The sequence below is a fragment of the Gossypium arboreum genome, chromosome 1 (genome assembly GCF_025698485.1).
Source record: "Gossypium arboreum isolate Shixiya-1 chromosome 1, ASM2569848v2, whole genome shotgun sequence".
Taxonomy (NCBI): domain Eukaryota; kingdom Viridiplantae; phylum Streptophyta; class Magnoliopsida; order Malvales; family Malvaceae; genus Gossypium; species Gossypium arboreum.
Window position 1 is genome coordinate 100,662,781 of NC_069070.1, and position 17,707 is coordinate 100,680,487.

Genomic DNA, 17,707 nt, shown 5'->3' on the forward strand with positions numbered 1-17,707 from the left:
ACATAAAAATTACAAGAAAAGGAACTAAATTGACTAACTAATTAAACTTTGAAAATTTGGAGTCCTTGGTCGTGTGTCTTTCTCCTTTCTTCTTTCTTTTTCTTTTTCTTTTTCTTTTTTTTCTTTTCTTTCTAATTTGTATGGCTTTATCTTTCTTTATTTCTTTACTTTTTTATTATACTAACTTTTATTATTATACTTTAATTTATTATTATAATATGTATACATTTACTTAATTATTAAGATTCCATATTTTAACTTTAATTATTATAACATAGGTATAATTACTAAATTGGCCCTTTAATTTATTTTTAATCTATAATTCAACTTTCACCCTATACACAATTTAGTCCTTATACCCAGTTACATTTAATTCAAACAAATTCACTTAACCAATACCTAATTAACTACACAACTAGCTTCGTAAATATTTTTAAGTCCAATTTACAAGAAAGGAGTCCCGGGAATGCACTTTCCGACACCCCTGACTATCAAATCCTTATAGTGTGACCCCATCGGCATTTCTAACGTTAGTAGTAATTCTAGAACATTTATAATATTACAAGCAATGAGTGGCATCTAGCAATGCATCATTGCTACCAAAGTTGCAAGAAGTCATGATTCAACATAACCTTTCTGTGATAAATTTTCCATGTATTATACTCTTTTATCCTTTATATTTAAATCGGACACAAGTCATGGAATAGTTACACTTGTATAGTCTAATATCATATTTCTTGATGTTCCAAGTAGACTACAATAAACAAATAAGTGTGATATCTCATATCAAATTATTTGAGTATGGCCATGCATTTCTAGTTTCACTCTATCAAGTGGCCTAAGATATTGCTTCCATTATGTAGAAGGGACAAACCCTGTCTTGATCAATCATATCTCACTACATAGATTGTGGCATACCCAACATCAATCTTTATAGTACAAAATGTTTCAATAGACGTTTGACTGTATCAAAAAATACGACTTACAATGTTGGAACAATGATGATCTCAAGTCTGAGGATCATATACATAGTTATCACTATGAGTAATGTTGTGACTATTACATAATAATCCAAGAAACATACTCACAGCGGGTCAGTCCAATATGTTGTTCTCTAACACATACTCATGTATTGATTTTGACATTTTTATGTCAATGACAACACTTTATCATCAATCAACTACACATTAGTCTCAATGCATTATTATTGTCCAAGCCCACAATAATACTTGACTAAAGACCTTTTAAGAATAATCATATTATTCTCAGGACTTTATTATTAATCAGTTTATTTACACAGACAGAAAAAGGAACTCAAATAACAATAGCATTGCCTTATATTAACAATCAAGGTAAAACGAGTATTTGATTACAATTATCTCATGATTGGTCTTCGGGCATCCTCTAACAATAGGGAATTAACTCGTGTATGCAATGAACAAGTAAATAAAGTAGAAAATTAAAAAGATTGAACACAAATTTTACATAAAAAACTTCTCAAATGAGGATAAAAAACCACAAGCAAAAAGACATTTTACTAAATAAAAAAAGAGTACAAAAGATGGAGTGAATCAAAACAAAGAAACCTGAAACCCCGAAAAATCCCTTCAAACTCAAAGAACAAATTCTCTCAATCTTAATTTTTTTGTTATTCTAAACCTAGAGTAACTATGGCCTATTAATAGACTGAAATTCGTAGCTTTTATGACTATAATATCCCTAGATTAATCAAAGTTTAAGTAGGAAATTAAAAAAGAGTTTAACTGAGAGAATAAACTTGAGGAATACATCGCCACATCGTGACATTGCATTTGGTCGTCGGGATGAAGAATGATCGCATCGCCATGATGAAAGTCTTCTTCTCGTTGTGAAATTGGCTGCTCGTCAGGATGAGGAGTCTTCCCTCATTGCGACATCACTCGTTGTTTTGGTCGAAATGCGAGGCATATTTCCACAGATAGCTAGAGAGATGAATTTGATATGTACATACTCTCAAGTAAGCTCGTTAAACTTCATCTTATTGATTAACTAGATATTTCCACGCTGGTGACGTAACCCTAGATATTATTCTATAAGAGGATAGTTAACTTCTTTAACGTTAACAGACGGAGATTTAGGAAGAGATTGAGTACAACTTTGATGCTCAAGCCTAGGAGATTTAGATGGTATACTATTTTTTATAGTATCGACATCTTTCTTTTCAAAAAAAAAATAGAGCTTTTTTTTCTTTCCCATTAACAATAAATTCACACAACCTATAACCATATATATTAGTTTAAATTTATATATATGCCTTATTTTGCTTCCAATGAGAAACATAATAGCAACTCCACTGCATCGCAAGTTTGCAATATATAAAACTTTATATTTGTATGTATGTATACATACAAACTTACTATATATACACATCCACCATTATAAGTTTTGTAGGATAATTTAAATATATACACCTACTACTTTATAAAGCTAAAATTATTAATCATCAAATAAATACCCTTTGAAATAATGCTTTTAGCCAACAATTCATAATTTTTTTATACAAACTCGTAATGTTTTATATTCTATTTAGTTTTATTTAAAATTTTAAAATTATTAAACAATATATGTCATGAAATTTAAACTTATTTGTCATTTTCTTGAGTTGAGTGGGTCATGGAAAATAAAATTGACAATTAAAAACATTATTAAAAAAATACACTTGCAATTTTGCTAAAGAGAATGGTTGTCTCCTTCCTTTATCTTTACTTTAAATTTGTGAAATCTAATCCTATTTATAATGAGTTTATTATGCTACAAATAAAAATACAATTAGAAATCAAATAAAACAACAAAATTACAATTAAAAATACAAATTTTACAATAAAATTTACAAACCTCAACTTCAATGGAAAGAGTTTTATTTGGAATTTTGCTAAGAATTGAGCAAGAAACTTGAAGTTTAAATGAAAAATAAATAAATTTTGAGTGAAACGTTAAGAAAGCTAAAATAAAATTAGTTTAAAATTACATGTTTATGACTTAAATTTCATGACAATCCAATTAAATTATAAACAAAATTATAAATTTTATTTTTATTAGTAATTTAATTTAATATAATAATATTTTTAAAATTATTGAAGGCTAATTTATTGATTTAACTATAAACATGTATAAATATATACACTAATTAAAAGTTTTAAAATGGCCCTCTTGACTTTTGAAACCATCGGCCTGACTATTACTAAAAATATTAATATATATATATATAACTATTATTATACTATAGATTATAATAAAAGGTATAATATTATATTATATTATAATGTTTAATCATAGATGTATATATAAATTATTAATATATGATATGAAATGATATGATATGATACAAGATTATATAAAATAGTAGAAGGATTAACTTTTAAATGTATGAAAATATAGGGCTTAGAGCATATTTCAACTATTATAATAATGAACTATAATATTTAATAATAAGTAATATATAATGTAATACTATTATATATAATTATTATATTATAGATTATGATAAAAGATATAATATTACATAATATTATAATTTTAATCATTGATGCATATATAAACTATTAATATATTATAAACTATATGATATGATATAACATTATACAATATAGTTGAATGTAGAAAAGTATAAAAACTTAAAGCATATTTCAATCAAGATAATAAACAATAATATATGATAATGATTCATATATTGTGTACTACTCTACTATTATAGTATGTGATATAGTATTATATAATAAAATAATATATTAAGTATTATTATAATAAAAGATATAGCACCAATAGTTATATGTAATTTAGTATACATTAAAATACACGTTTATAATTATAACTACCACTACATAAAATATTATTACAAAATTAATAAATTATTTTTAAATTGAACTTTTAACTTTTTAAATTGTGTTTAGGTATTGAATTTAATTTTTTTATTTTGGACTTGAGTTTTGAGCTATAATTAGTTTATTTTGAGTTTGGACAATAATGAGTTTATTATTTGAATTTGGGTTTAACATAATATATTTGAGATTTGAAATAAATATTTTAAAATATGAGTGTTAGCTTTATAAATTTAATAAAAAATCAAAGATTATTCAATTGTCGATATAATATAATAGTGAACAATAAAAGATATTTTCGTTAATTCATATAATACCATAAAATGATAAATTTTACATATAATAAATACTTTAATTATTTTATATAAAATAAATTTATTAAATATATATAATTTATATTTTCTATAAAACAAATTAAATTATGTTGTGATCATATAAAAGTAAAATAAATTATTATATTTAAAATTTAAATATTTATAACTTATAAAATTTAAAATTATCTAAAAGAGCCTGTCTACCTCTATCCATGCTTCAAATTCAAAAAAAACCCAAACCCCAACTACTCTGAGTCCTAAATAAACCCACCTAAATCGGTACGTTTGCCAGCTCTACCGAGGATGCCCATTGCCCATTTGATTTTTATGTAGCTTTAGTGGTGTGTTTTCTTTGCCTTGATGCTGCCACGTGTACGGATAAAAATTACCTCTACATTATCAATTTCTTATACTAACTAATTAGGAGCCGTTGATATAGCTTACTTTATAGATTTGATCTTTCTAATAAACCCAAGCCAACCGACAGACTCGCTTTCCCCAGAGTTTCAGTCTTAAATGCATAATTTCCTTGCACAGGTGGTAATAAAAGAGATTTTTTTTTTTTTTTTATTCTCAACTTGTTTCCAGTTCACAAATCTAAGTCGCAAAAAGATTTAAAAAACCCATTTTTATTTATTTTCCAACTCTTGCTTTAGGCTTCACTCTCTAGCATAGAAGCAAAGAGGTAGGAAAAGAAAAGCAAAGGCAAGATATGGGTTCGGTTTCACTGAAAATTGGAGATGGAACTGCTAGATTCAAGAGAGCAACCCTTTGTTCTTCAGCTGTTAACATTCTCATGCTTTTCTCAGTTATTACAACCAATCTCTTTGCTTTATATGCCTTCACGTTTTCACCAAAACAACACTTAGACAACCCATTTCACCATCCTCACAGAAACATCTCTCTGATCTCTCAACATGTCTCTTTGATTATAAAAGAGATCGATTCTTCTCAGAGGAAGCTTGCTCAAATGGAAAAAGAGCTCCTTGGTTATGAAACTCTTGATCTTTCAAGACCCAACCTTGCTGCTGAGCTCAAGTTGTTTTTGCAACATCATCAGCTTCCTTTGGGGAAGGATTCCAGAACTGGGATCACTGAGATGGTGGCTTCTGTGGGACATTCTTGTGAGAAATCTGCTGATTTATTGTCCCAGTACATGAGTTACAAGGTTTCTGGACCTTGTCCTGATGATTGGAGTCTTGCGCAAAAGCTAATCTTGAAGGGATGTGAGCCTTTGCCGAGAAGGAGGTGCTTTGCCAAGACTGTTCCTAAGCCAGGTCTTACTTCTTTACCTGTTTCTTTATGGAAACCTGTTAGTGATAAGATCGTTACTTGGAGTGGTCTTGGTTGCAAGAATTTCAACTGTTTGAATAGTAAAAAATTGAGTAGGGATTGTGTTGGTTGCTTTAATTTGACTAACGGATATGAGACTCAAAAATATGTCAAGGCTAGAAGCAAGAATGATTTTGTTATGGATGATGTGTTAGCTCTGGGGAGTGGTGGGATTAGAATTGGATTTGATATTGGAGGTGGGTCTGGGACTTTTGCTGCCAGAATGGCTGAGAGGAATGTGACTGTGATTACTAACACCTTGAATGTTGATGCACCACATAGTGAATTCATTGCTGCAAGAGGCCTTTTCCCTTTATTTTTGAGCTTGGACCATAGGTTCCCTTTTTATGATAATGTGTTTGATTTGGTTCATGCCACAAGTGGATTAGATGTTGAAGGTAAGCCAGAAAAATTGGAGTTCTCGATGTTTGATTTAGATCGTATATTAAGGGCAGGTGGCTTATTTTGGTTAGATAATTTTTATTGTTCTGATGATGAAAAGAAGAGAGCTCTAACTCGTTTGATAGAAAGATTTGGGTACAAGAAGCTGAAATGGGTTGTAGGAGAGAAAACTGATGCTGCTGGCTCTGGAAAACCTCAAGTTTATCTATCTGCTGTTCTACAGAAGCCTGTAAGAATCTGATGACCCAAGATTTCCCGGAAAATGGTGGATGTTGGAAATTTTTGTTCAGATTTCTACCTTCATCCACACAATTTGTGCAAATCCATTTATTCTAAAGTGGAATAAAGCTGCAATTGTTTCCTTTCCCGACTTGCAATGGCCTCTCTTCTGTAATCTAAATCCTTTTTCCCCGTAAAATCTCAGTACTTTAGCTCATGTTTGTTATTATTAAGAAAAGAACTATTGGGGAATGGAATTTTCATATTGTATTTTTGAAGCTGTTTTTATGCTATTTGTATGATATTTAGTTGTATCTGAATGCTTGAATTTCATGATTCCAACTGTATGCTTGAATCTCAATCTTCCAGTTTTAAGTCTTTGATGCCATATGCTACCTACAATCTTAAGGATATAATGGAAATAAATATTATATCTCATCACTCATCACCATAGCTCAGGTTCTGATTAGTACAACTATTTGATTAAAGTTCATTTCCTGCTGAAAAATGTAAATTTAATATCCGTACATCACATTTCCATCTCTACAAAGGCTTACAGAGATACTACTTGAATGCCAAACTCCGCCATTCTCAATCTCCAAATAAACAATGGAGTTGTTGGGTAAATCCCGAACCACGATAATAACTCAGCTTGGTGGATTCTTTAAGCATTTGCATTGGAACCATCTGAGTTAGAGCCATTGATGCCTTGCACTGTGGCAGCACTGTTGAGAAGCTTCATTCCTTCTTCACTCATCTGTTGTACTTCTGTAGGGGATAGAATTCGGATGCAACGAACACACCCGACAAATTCCCTGCAGAGATACCAAACCACACCCATTAGAAGGTGAATGCTAACGTCGCAATATTGCTAACCAAGAAATATAGAAAGGTTGCAGATAAACTTACTCCCAAGGATCGTCTCCAACGAGAAGAACATCATTCTCATAATCCACATACACCAATTTCCAGCCTGAACCTCTGGGATCATCCAGCAGACCCTTGAGTCCAAACATGCATTCTATTGCAGAGATTAGTTCATCGTAATTCTTAAAACTCGTAACATCAATCGACCTTCCTACAGATCCTGCCTTCTGAACCTGTCAGCAAGGAACCAATTAGAGTTATAACTATGCAATCTGCGCATAACTCTACTTTGATGCCTCAAGAATTTTCATATCCAGAAGAATCTAAATTGAGATTATAATACCTTTGTATATGTTCTAACGCGTGGAGCTGTTTGCTTCCAGGAATTGTTTTGCAGAAGACCACTGTCATCAAAATCGATATTGCCACCGGAGCTGTCAGGCAAGTCTTGTCGAGAGAAAGCTTGAGAATCTGCAAGGCTAGCAGAGGTAATCTGAGACTGAACATCCTGACAAGAACCAAAGTTCCCGACCAAACAATCTGAAGGGTTTTGAAAATCAGCATCTTTCAATGAGCAAAACTCATCTAGAATGGCACTGGAAACAAAAGGATCAATCACGGTGCTGCAACCATTGCTAACATCAATGTTAAGACAGCTACTATATATCCCACTTTGATTGTTGCTGTCATCAGACAAATCCCTTACCCCACCAGAATTAAGACTGCATGGATCTTGCTGAGTGAATGAAGCCAATTGGTCTGCTTGGGATGAAACTCTGCAACTATTCAGCTTTGGATCCCATATTTCCTCACCCACCGTAGTTAACGAATCATCAGTTTCAACTGGAAAGACAGCTGAAGAGTCCTGTAACCCAACCATTGGTATCGGACCAGGTGATTTGTACGCCCCAGAAAGAGGTTGGCAAGAAGAAAGATTTGACGTCCACTCATCGGTGTCTGAGAAAGGAAGAAAGCTGTTTAAAGTACTAATATCAGCTTGGGATACAAGCATTTGATGAGCTTGGAGGACTGATGAATCCAATTGTGACTGAATCGACCAGGGATTATTTTGCACATGGAGTGGGATCTGGGGCTGGGTAGGGAAAGAAAGTTGGTTCGACATAGTTGTGTTTACAGTACTTGCCACCAATTTTTCCTCATTGCATTCCGATGTCGAAGTCAGTTGCTCGGCTGAATGCTTTGATTCCAACTTTAATTTTTCATTACTGCTCCCAGTCCCAGCTTGTGTTAGAATATTTGCAGGATGTGGGTTCCCATTAGCATTGATTTTGGACATATTTGAAGTTATGGGATCAGGATGGTCAGGGACTGGGTGGGAAAGATTTTGGTTCTCTATCAACATATTTTCTGATTGGATAACCTGGGGTTTTGGGTGGCTTTTAGACTGCAAGTTCTTCATTTCTTCTAATGGAGGTATCTTTACATCAGCGATTTGTTGTAAGGGGGAAGCAAAAATTCCAGGATGGTTAACAAGCTGAGGCTTCAACATCATCTTCATCAATTGTTCGGAACATAAATTTGACATTGAATAGGGAAGATTCCCATTTCCATTTTCAGGAAACTGGAGTAGGGGCCTTTTCATCAAGCTTCCCCATTCAGATTCTGCTCCTGTGAGCATAGAAAAACAACAGCCACAAACATAAGCATCTAAAAATGCTGCCCGCCACTGAATAATCACACACAGAAGCTTACCTGAAAATCCAGGATACAATGGTCGCTTCAGACTTGAAGTTAACGAAGGAAAAATAAAGAGGCTTTCAGGAGTTTCAATTTCCCATGCGCTCACCCTATTCTGTTTATCATTACATCCAGGTTCATCCCATTCAACCTGTTCCAGGAACAAAACAAGAAGTTCCATGTTTAAACCAACCAGCAACCAAAGCTCTACTACTCAAACAATAGTCAGTTCGATGAAGAAGGCAAACCTGAAGGTTTCGCCACTTTGAGCCAGGCCATCTTAGAGGATCCAAGTCGCTAATACCAACTATTGTACCCATATATCTGTACAAATTTGAGAAACATTAAAAGATATATGTCATTCTCCTCAAACACACATCACAGTAGAGAAAACAGAAATTTTCTTCTCAAGCAGAACAATCTTTACAACAATTATATCATCTTACATATGTCAAAAAACAATATGAAACTCGCCAATCATAAGTAATGCCTTGACCCTGCAATGTTGATGGGATGAAAAATTTAGTAACTTACCTACGTTTCCCGGACTCCTCCGTTTCGAACATCATTCCAAACCTCATACCGACTGAGACTTGAGACCCATATACAGATTTACGGTATCTAGGCAAAGGGATGACAAATTCTGAAGGGCATGCTCTACAAAAAGCAGAAAGGAGATAACATTATCACGAAATGGATAAAGGAACCGCAAGAGGAGAAAGAGGTGGTATATGAATGTTTTCGCACACCTTGGATTGTAGAAAATTGTGAATGGACTTCTATTGGCAGCAGCATGAGCGGCGGCAGCAAGGACACCAATGTGCATACTATCAGCAGATAGAACAGATGATGGCAATGTGGTTTGTTGACGATTAGCCCGCCTTACACCCACCAATAACTGTGATTTCTCATCCCTTGCAACAATAAGATATAATCATGAATTCGGCAGGTAAAAATATCTTGCACCAAACACATGCCAGTATGTGACTATAGCATACCTGATAAAGAGAACGGAATCACCAGCTCTAAGTCTTTTTGATCCTACAAACAAACTCCACCCTGTAGTAAGAAGGTGTCGCTTCGGCTGCCCTGTATAAAACAACATATATTATACTCAAGGTCATGTTCCCACCGTTAACATATATTTTTATACATAACAATTCTGCTTTACAATGAGAACTAGCAATAAAAACCGATCTTGCCAGTTTTCCTTTTAAACAGATTCCATGACTGAAGCAGAAGGTAAATAAACAAAAGAACACTTACCACGGTATATATGACGAAACGTCCAGGTGTTATCATGCAAATCTCTCACAACAAGCTCTTGCGTTGGAGGTTGCATGGAATAATCCTAAAAAACAGTAATATGAATAGTAATGTCCCTGAATGATCATGCATACTTGCAATGCTTTGATCAACCAATTAGAACCTTACCAATGAAGGAAAGAGCTTCTCAGCTGCTCTACGTGGCACTGAAAAACCACCGTGTGTACTTGTATCACTTGCAGTCAAAGTTTTGCAGAAAAATTCATTAGGATGCTTGCTCAGCTTCAATCCGAAGTCTGGTATAGGGAACACATCTTTTTCCTAATCAAAGCAAAATTTTATAAATGAGAACCTTGCACATTGTTATAATGTTAAAAAGGGATTTTTCTCTTCTTTTTATCACTTTTGAATATATAGGAAATTCATAACAGTTTGGAGATGTATATTTATTCAACTAGAGAAGCTTACAGAGTTCACTGGTTGAAGACTCATTTGGGCATATATTTCGTCGGTGTCTCTGTCTGCCTGTCAAAGATTACAAAGAAGAAACATCAGTGTTTATTTTAGAAAGGATATACATGGCAGGAGCATAAAAATGACTCACATGTAATGTAACGTTATGAACTTGGCACATTAACTGAGATGGAAGATTTGGGTAGTTGGGAATTTGAGAAGTCGCCATTCTTTTAGTGGACACTGCTACCTGCTCAAAAGAATAAAGCCCTCATTAGTCCTTTGGTTCTTCATTAAATACAAAATAGAATTCACTGAAAGGCTGTAATGTATTTTTGGGATTTTAGTACAGTTTTTTTATCAGATATTATAAGACCACACTCTAATGGTTAGGCTGCTATCAAAGTGATATATTGGCTCAAATTCCTGCCAAGTTTCAGTCAAAGATGTCAAAATGCAACTCATACACTGCAATATCTTCATGCAATGAATTAAAACACCAAAAATACGCAAACATAAGAGAAAGTAAAGCAGGTTGTGAAAGTTGAATGTTTAGCAGTCATCAGTCTAAGGTCTCATTATGTTAGTGCTAAAGAATGCTACAAAATAAACAAGGCAAAAATGCAAGAAAAAGAAGAAAGGCTGGGAGATAAGTCAAAAGGGGGAGAATAAGAAGGCAAATATCAAGTGTGAGAAATAAATGCAAACCTGTTCGCTATGTCCTTGAGGAAAGTAATACACAAGACTTCCCACCTGAGGCAAGGAAACAAGTGGACCAGCACAGGCATGCCATAACTCGGAATTTATAGCCTTACGGGTACCTGAGATCAGTCAGGAAACAAATCCATCACATGCTTTCACAGAGATTACCTATTACGCTTTTGTAGACTTAAATGAATCGCCATTAATACCCAGTATTAATGACTTAACTCCTCTCATTGTAAGCTTCTATGTTGAAGAAAGCAACGTCAATGGTTCTTTCAAATTATTAGCAACATGAACCTTTGAGATATCGAATGAAAACTGAAAGGAAAAGATTAAAGAACACATTTGTGAAAAAAACTAACCAACAAAGGACGAACCAGATTGATCTTGCATTTCTTTCAATAGCTTCATTTCCTCAAGCAGAGTGGACTGTGCACCTACATTAACCAAACCTCCTTGTTTGATCTTCTCTTCAACGACAGAACCCATCTTACTAAAACAATTCTTCCTTTTTTAGACTCTTTTACCATACCCACCAACCATAAGAACTCAACGCAAAGACCCCACCTTTACATCTTCGTTTGAAAAACTAAAGAAAAACAGACCCTGGACTTCCAAAAAGAGAAGAAACAAATTCCCATTCCCATTGCTCCACCGAGTCTGAGTCCCACCCAAGCAAAATCACGTATTGTATCTTTTACAGATGGACAATTTAGCAAAGGGAAAAAGGAATATGATGAAACTCTAGGGAAAAAGAAAAGGCCCGATTGGTCAGAAAAGAGAACCTTTTAGCCCCTCTCTCACCCTCAACAACAACAAGAACAGGCAACAGCAGAACCAAAGTCCAAAATCAAGGAACAAAAACCTGCAAAGAAAAGGGAACAAACACTGGAAAGAAAGATCTTTTCTTATGTGGGCCTTTTGATATGACCAAAAAAAAAAAAAAACACCTCCCCCTTCAGTTAGCAGCATCAAAGCACGCCGACCATAGCATTTGAGTAGCCTCTCTCTCTCTCTCTCTCTCTCTCTCCCCCAAAAGATAAAGACCTTTCAATGAAACCCCACCATCCTCATCATCACTTTGATTCCTCCCCTCTACTCCATCATCATAAAATGAACAAAACCCATAGCTTAAAACTTGTAAATTTTCAATTATTTCCTCTCTTTATAATACCAAAAAGAAAATGAATAAGTAAGTTGCTTGAAACTAGGAAGAGTGTGCATGCTCTTATCCTGCGCACACACTTTCTATATAGGTGTGATTCCGTTGCAGCTTTAAACTTCAAACCAATACATTCTATTTATTAATATACAATAAATAAAATTACTAAAAAGAAAATTAATAAAGAAATGTCGAAAAAACAGAGCAAAGCTAACAGAACACGAAACAGTACGCAGTACATAGAGCGAAAGAGAAAATAATAATTAAGATTTTCTTGTTATTTTTTTCAAAAGAGGAGGGAGAGAGGCGCGTAGAAAAATGAACAATACCTACGTGGTAAACTTTATGACGTGGACAACAAGGATTGGTTGCGTTTTCTATATTTTATTTTTTATATATTAATTTATAATAAACAAAGAGTAATAAATAGAAAAAGCATAGCTTTGATGTACTTTTTTTTTCTTTGTGTATGATATTTGACCGATCGTCGTCACGCGTGCGGTCCACGACAAAATTAAGTGAGGAAAGTGGGGCAATTTACATCTGACACGTGTTGCCTTATTTTTCTTACTCCACTGTCACGGCGCCGTTTCTTCTTTTCACGTCACATACTATTACTCTATACCAACTTGCCAAGGTATGGTTTTTTATTCTTTTTAAATTTTTTGGCAAATAATTTCTTTTATATACTGCATTTATTGAAATAACTCTTAATATTTTATGTTTTTGTAAATAAGTATCTTACATGTTTTTGTGGGTAAATTTGAGGTATATCTCAATTTTATAAAATATTTAAGGTTTTAGATAATTTTTAGATATTTAGGAAAATAGATCAATTTTAGTGAGAAAAATATCTTTAGAATTTTTTTTTTGTTAGGCGTTGAAAATTTGGAAAGAGATTTAATTGTGTTTGAGGTTGACATTGTAATAGTTTTAATGTATATTTAAGTTCACGGTGATGCAATAGTATTCGGAGACCCACACATTTCATCTACCATTTCAGGATGGAACCATCACCTTCGAAGCTCATCTCATTGCAACTCAAGCTCTTAGTTCACAATGCTTATACGGTCACGGGTTGAAATATAACTAAAGCTCCTAGTTGACAGTGATTATTTGGTCACAGGTTCAAGTTTTATGATACCATAAGAGGATGCTTTATAAACTCTATACATAAGTTTGAGACCATAATCCTAGGGAAAAACAAAGGGGCTTTGTAGCATAATGAACTTATTCTTTTTATCCATATCCACCAAAAGCAGTATCCTTAATGTAATTTTCTAAAATCTATAATAGAGTTGGATGCAAAGGGACTTTCAAGAAAAGAGTGATTGTAGTGATGGGGAGAAGCTAAAACACTAGTCGAGGTAGCAGCAGTTGTAGTTATTAATGAGTTCTTTAACCACAATAATCGTTGCCAGCCTAAAAGGACTTTCAACTTTTCTCCACCATCACTCCTCCCCTTGAAAGTCCTATTACTCTCAACTCTGTCATAAGTTTTGAAGAATGAGGTTAAGGATACTGCTTTGGTGGATATGGAGAAAAAGACTAAGTTGATTATACTAGAAAGCCCCTTAGATTTTCCCTATGATTATGGTCTTAAACTTATGTTGAGGTTTATAAAGCATCATCTTCGAGTAGCATGAAACTTGAACTCATGATTGCATAACCATCATCAACTATATCCCGAGTTATACAACAACCTATGACTGCATAATCACCACCAACTGGGAGTTGTAGTTATACTTCAACCCGTAAACGTATAACCACCGTGAACTAGAGCCCGATTTGCAATGCGATGAACTTCTAAGGTGATGGTTTGATCCTCACAGCGCAAATGAAATGTGGGGGTCTTTGAACGCCACTACATCACCATTAACTCAAACACACCTTAAAATTATCTCACTGTCTCCCTCAAATGCAAACACAAATAAATCTTTTTGTCCAAACATTTCAACACTCAACTAAAAAATAATAATTTAGGAAAGAATTTTTTATTTTGTAAGGGACGGTGGTTGTAATGGCCTAAATTCAAGGTTATCGGAATAGTGGTTTCGTAACCACAAATCTAATTTCAAGAGAAATTTATTTCAATATTTTTGCATGAAAATTGATATGATAGGAAAATCGTATGAAAATATTGATAGAAAAAAATTTTACCGATTTAGTGGTTAGTTAGAAAAAAAATTATTGAAGAAATTGGGTAAAAACAAGATATCGGGACCTCTATCTCATAAAACCAAGTCAAAAATAATTTTATAAATATTTATGAAATGTTAGTAATGTGGTATTAAAATTTCATTAGGAAATTTTAATGGTTGGGTAGTCAATTAAATGAAAATGACTAAATTGTAATAGGTGTAAAAGTTGCTAGAATGATTAAATAGCTTAAGAGTCTAATGAGAAAGGATTTAAAAGGCAATTAGACCCAAAATTTATTTGGGCTGGACGACAAAGGCATGAAATCAGCAGGAAAATTGATAAATTAAGGGCAAAATTGCAATATTGCAAAATTAACTAAATAAAACTAGGACTAAATAGGAAATATCTAGATTTCTCTTCATTTCTCTTCAATTCCAGCAGCTAAAATGCCATAGGAGGGTTCTCTAAGCTGGTATTACATAATTTTTGCACCAAATCCAGAAGATTCAAATACGAAGCTAGATCGAGGAAAGGAAAAAGTTCGGGATTAGTAGATTTTTTTTGTTTACAAACAAGTATCAAGGTAAGTTCATGTAACTTGAATTATATTCTTAAATGCTTGAGATTGTATGCTATTGATGTGAATATGATTTGAATATTCATTGTATGAAAATTAAGGAAACATTGATATATTTGATAAAAAAGGGAAGAAATCCCGGTTGAATAAAAGGAAATTTCGATGGATCTCTGAAAAGGAATTGACGGTAAAAAAAATCTAGCCCGGACGGGTGATCCTATCCTGATATAGCCCTCTCGAAGAATATGTGGAAAATAGATTTAGCCCGGACGGGTAATCCGAATTAGGGTTTGAATTTAGCCTGGACTGGTAATTCAGATCCAAGCTCATTAGAGTAATTGTCATTGCAGGGGATTTAGCCTGGACTGGTAATCCCGACAATACTCTATGAGTTTATATTACAAGGGATTTAGCCTAGACTGGTAATCCCGCTGTAAAGATGAGGTTCGCGGGAGTGTGCTCTCAGAAATGGAAATGTGTGCCCATGAATATGAATTGACAGACCCGAAAATGTACACTAAAAGTGTACCTCTGAAAAATCCATCGAAATTCTGGGAAATTCAACGGGATAAATATGAAAAAAAAAACAAGGGAATGGAAATCATGGTATTGATGAGCTCATCAATCATGGTATATATTATTGGTACATGGAAATTATTGTACTAACTTGAATGTTGAGTTTGTGCATTAGGGTAATAATGCATTAAATGGATATATGAATGTTTATTGTATTGTATTGAAAATATTAGGTAAGTATAATTCTTGTTACATGAGCTTACTAAGCACGAAGTGTTTACTCTGTTTCCTTCTTCCCTGTTTTGTAGTGTTAAGAGCTCGGAGGTCGGATTTGGTCGGAGACACATCACACTATCAACCTCAGGATTTCGGTATATAAAGAAACTTTATTTTGGAAATCAATGGCATGTATAAGCTAATAAAGTAAATGTTAACGTGAAATGAATATAAAGTTAGCCATTAGTATAGTTAACAAACCTGGTTTTGGGTATGAGATGACGTTATCTTATAAATATGCATGAATTTATCTTGAAAATATGTTGAATTGGTTTGGTTGAAGTGGATTGGTCTCGATTTAATATTGCAGGGAAGGTTAGATATTTATAAAGGGGCTATATTGAATATAAAAAAAAATCGTAAACTCCGGTAATACCTTGTACCCTATTCCAGCAATGAATACAGGTAAGGGGTATTACAGTGGTAAAGAGTATTGATGAAGTAAGGGAAGCAAAACCCCACTTATATAGGAAACAAGAGGCAAAATTTTGAAAAAAAAAACAAACAATATAAGCACAAATTGAAAATTATCCCAGGATGTCTAACAATTATCTCAGAATTCCCGAGTTTTGAAATTTTTTTCATGGGTTAGTGTTGAAAATTCGAGAGAAGAAAATACGCCCTACAGGTCACGTTTTTAGCTGAGGTGGTAGAATGTTCTCTGAAAGTGCACCCTATAGGATGCGCTTTCAACCAATATGGCAACCAAGTTAATTGAAAATGCGTCCGACAAGGTGCGGTTTCAGAGAACATTCTGTCACCTTAGTTGCAAAACGCGTTTTCTTCCCTCAAATTTTCAACCCTAACCCGTCAAAAATTTCCAAAACCATAACCTTAACCCTAAACTAGATATTCTCGAGTAGAGAATCCTAAATAAAATTCAGACATCGCAACCCAATTTTTTTTTAAGAATGCTTCTAGCAAGACGTGTTTTTTAAAAACACTCAAGCTTGTCATTTCCAATCTTTTAACATTTTGAAGTTATGTTTGATATCTAGGGTTAGTATTTGTTATAAAATGATCCATCATTCTATTAGATGACTTCCATACTAAAATTTCGAGCAGATTGTTTTCATAATGAGATTTATATAATGAGGGTTTATATTAAAAACTTGAATTTCAAAAATCGACCCACCAAACTAAATTAGTTCAAGTAAGTTTCGTTGTTGTTTTTAGATAATTCGTACTATTTTCTTTCTATATAATGTTTTCTTTTTAAATATGTGAAACAAGTTATTTAGTTAAAGATGAGTAGATGAATTAGAGTCGTTATTTATTATAATAGTTAAATTTATGACACTAAAATTGGAGTCAGTTTTGCATTAGCCCAATCTAAAGAATTAGCTTTCAACCGAAGTATAAAATTGCACGAGCTTCGATCAAGAATATAGTGGAAAGTGGCAAATTCAAGCCGAAGAAGAATTCTGAGCTTGAAATATAGATATCTAACGTCACTAAACTTCATTAAATATGATATATTTGAGCTCAAAGGTGACATGAAGGTCGAGGGGATGCTCAATTTGCATTACTCTAATAGATCAACTATACTAGAGTTATATGTCCACTTTGTCAACGTCGATGCTGGTGGTCCAAGTTCAACAATAGTTCCAATTAACGTCAGAATGGAACAATAAGTAAAAAGTCCAACCACATGATTGTGTGGTGGGCTCATAACATTGTTACAAAGCTCTTATCATGAAATCCAAAAATTATCAATGGGAAGACATTCATCGATATTTCAGCCATCGATTTCAACTTTGGCATATAATCCCTGTAGCAGTCGCGGTTTGTCTGTAACCCAAACTTCGATACCCTAGCACAACATTCTATGAGTGCTTTTGATTTCAATTTTCTAACGCCGATGTTCTATACGTGTATGTCATCAAGTTACACCAGTGGGCAATTCGTAATTGATTTTGGT

General features: G+C 33.5%; 2 protein-coding genes across 3 annotated transcripts; one reads left to right on the forward strand and one right to left on the reverse strand.

The window, feature by feature from the left end:
• The first annotated feature begins 4,633 nt into the window (after positions 1-4,633).
• LOC108463821 (probable methyltransferase At1g29790) lies at positions 4,634-6,485 on the forward strand. The gene has a single exon (XM_017763752.2). The coding sequence runs from the start codon at positions 4,884-4,886 to the stop codon at positions 6,144-6,146; it is 1,263 nt and encodes a 420-aa protein (XP_017619241.1). The 5' UTR covers positions 4,634-4,883; the 3' UTR covers positions 6,147-6,485.
• Positions 6,486-6,537: 52 nt separating this feature from the next.
• Positions 6,538-12,581, reverse strand: LOC108463820 (auxin response factor 5-like). 2 transcript variants are annotated; one of them, XM_017763751.2, is made up of 14 exons: positions 11,491-12,581; positions 11,117-11,229; positions 10,560-10,658; positions 10,424-10,480; positions 10,124-10,276; positions 9,956-10,040; positions 9,688-9,778; positions 9,439-9,603; positions 9,224-9,346; positions 8,938-9,013; positions 8,705-8,840; positions 7,335-8,620; positions 7,034-7,224; positions 6,538-6,939 (listed from the first exon to the last, which is right to left on the reverse strand). In XM_017763751.2, exons 1-14 carry the CDS (start codon positions 11,600-11,602, stop codon positions 6,789-6,791), a joined length of 2,838 nt encoding a protein of 945 aa, XP_017619240.1. In that variant the 5' UTR covers positions 11,603-12,581; the 3' UTR covers positions 6,538-6,788. The 2 variants fall into 2 exon arrangements, with proteins under 2 accessions (XP_017619240.1, XP_017619239.1); XM_017763750.2 differs by having other exon boundaries at positions 11,476-12,581.
• Positions 12,582-17,707: the final 5,126 nt, after the last annotated feature.

Excerpts from the sequence above, each read along its gene's own strand:
- LOC108463821 (XM_017763752.2), top strand. The coding sequence starts at position 4,884 with ATGGGTTCGGTTTCACTGAAAATTGGAGATGGAACTGCTAGATTCAAG.
- LOC108463820 (XM_017763750.2), bottom strand. The coding sequence starts at position 11,602 with ATGGGTTCTGTCGTTGAAGAGAAGATCAAACAAGGAGGTTTGGTTAAT. Across the intron at positions 10,659-11,116 it reads CTCAAGGACATAGCGAACAG|GTAGCAGTGTCCACTAAAAG; the intron begins GTTTGCATTTAT and ends TCTTTTGAGCAG. Across the intron at positions 7,225-7,334 it reads GCGTTAGAACATATACAAAG|GTTCAGAAGGCAGGATCTGT; the intron begins GTATTATAATCT and ends CCTTGCTGACAG.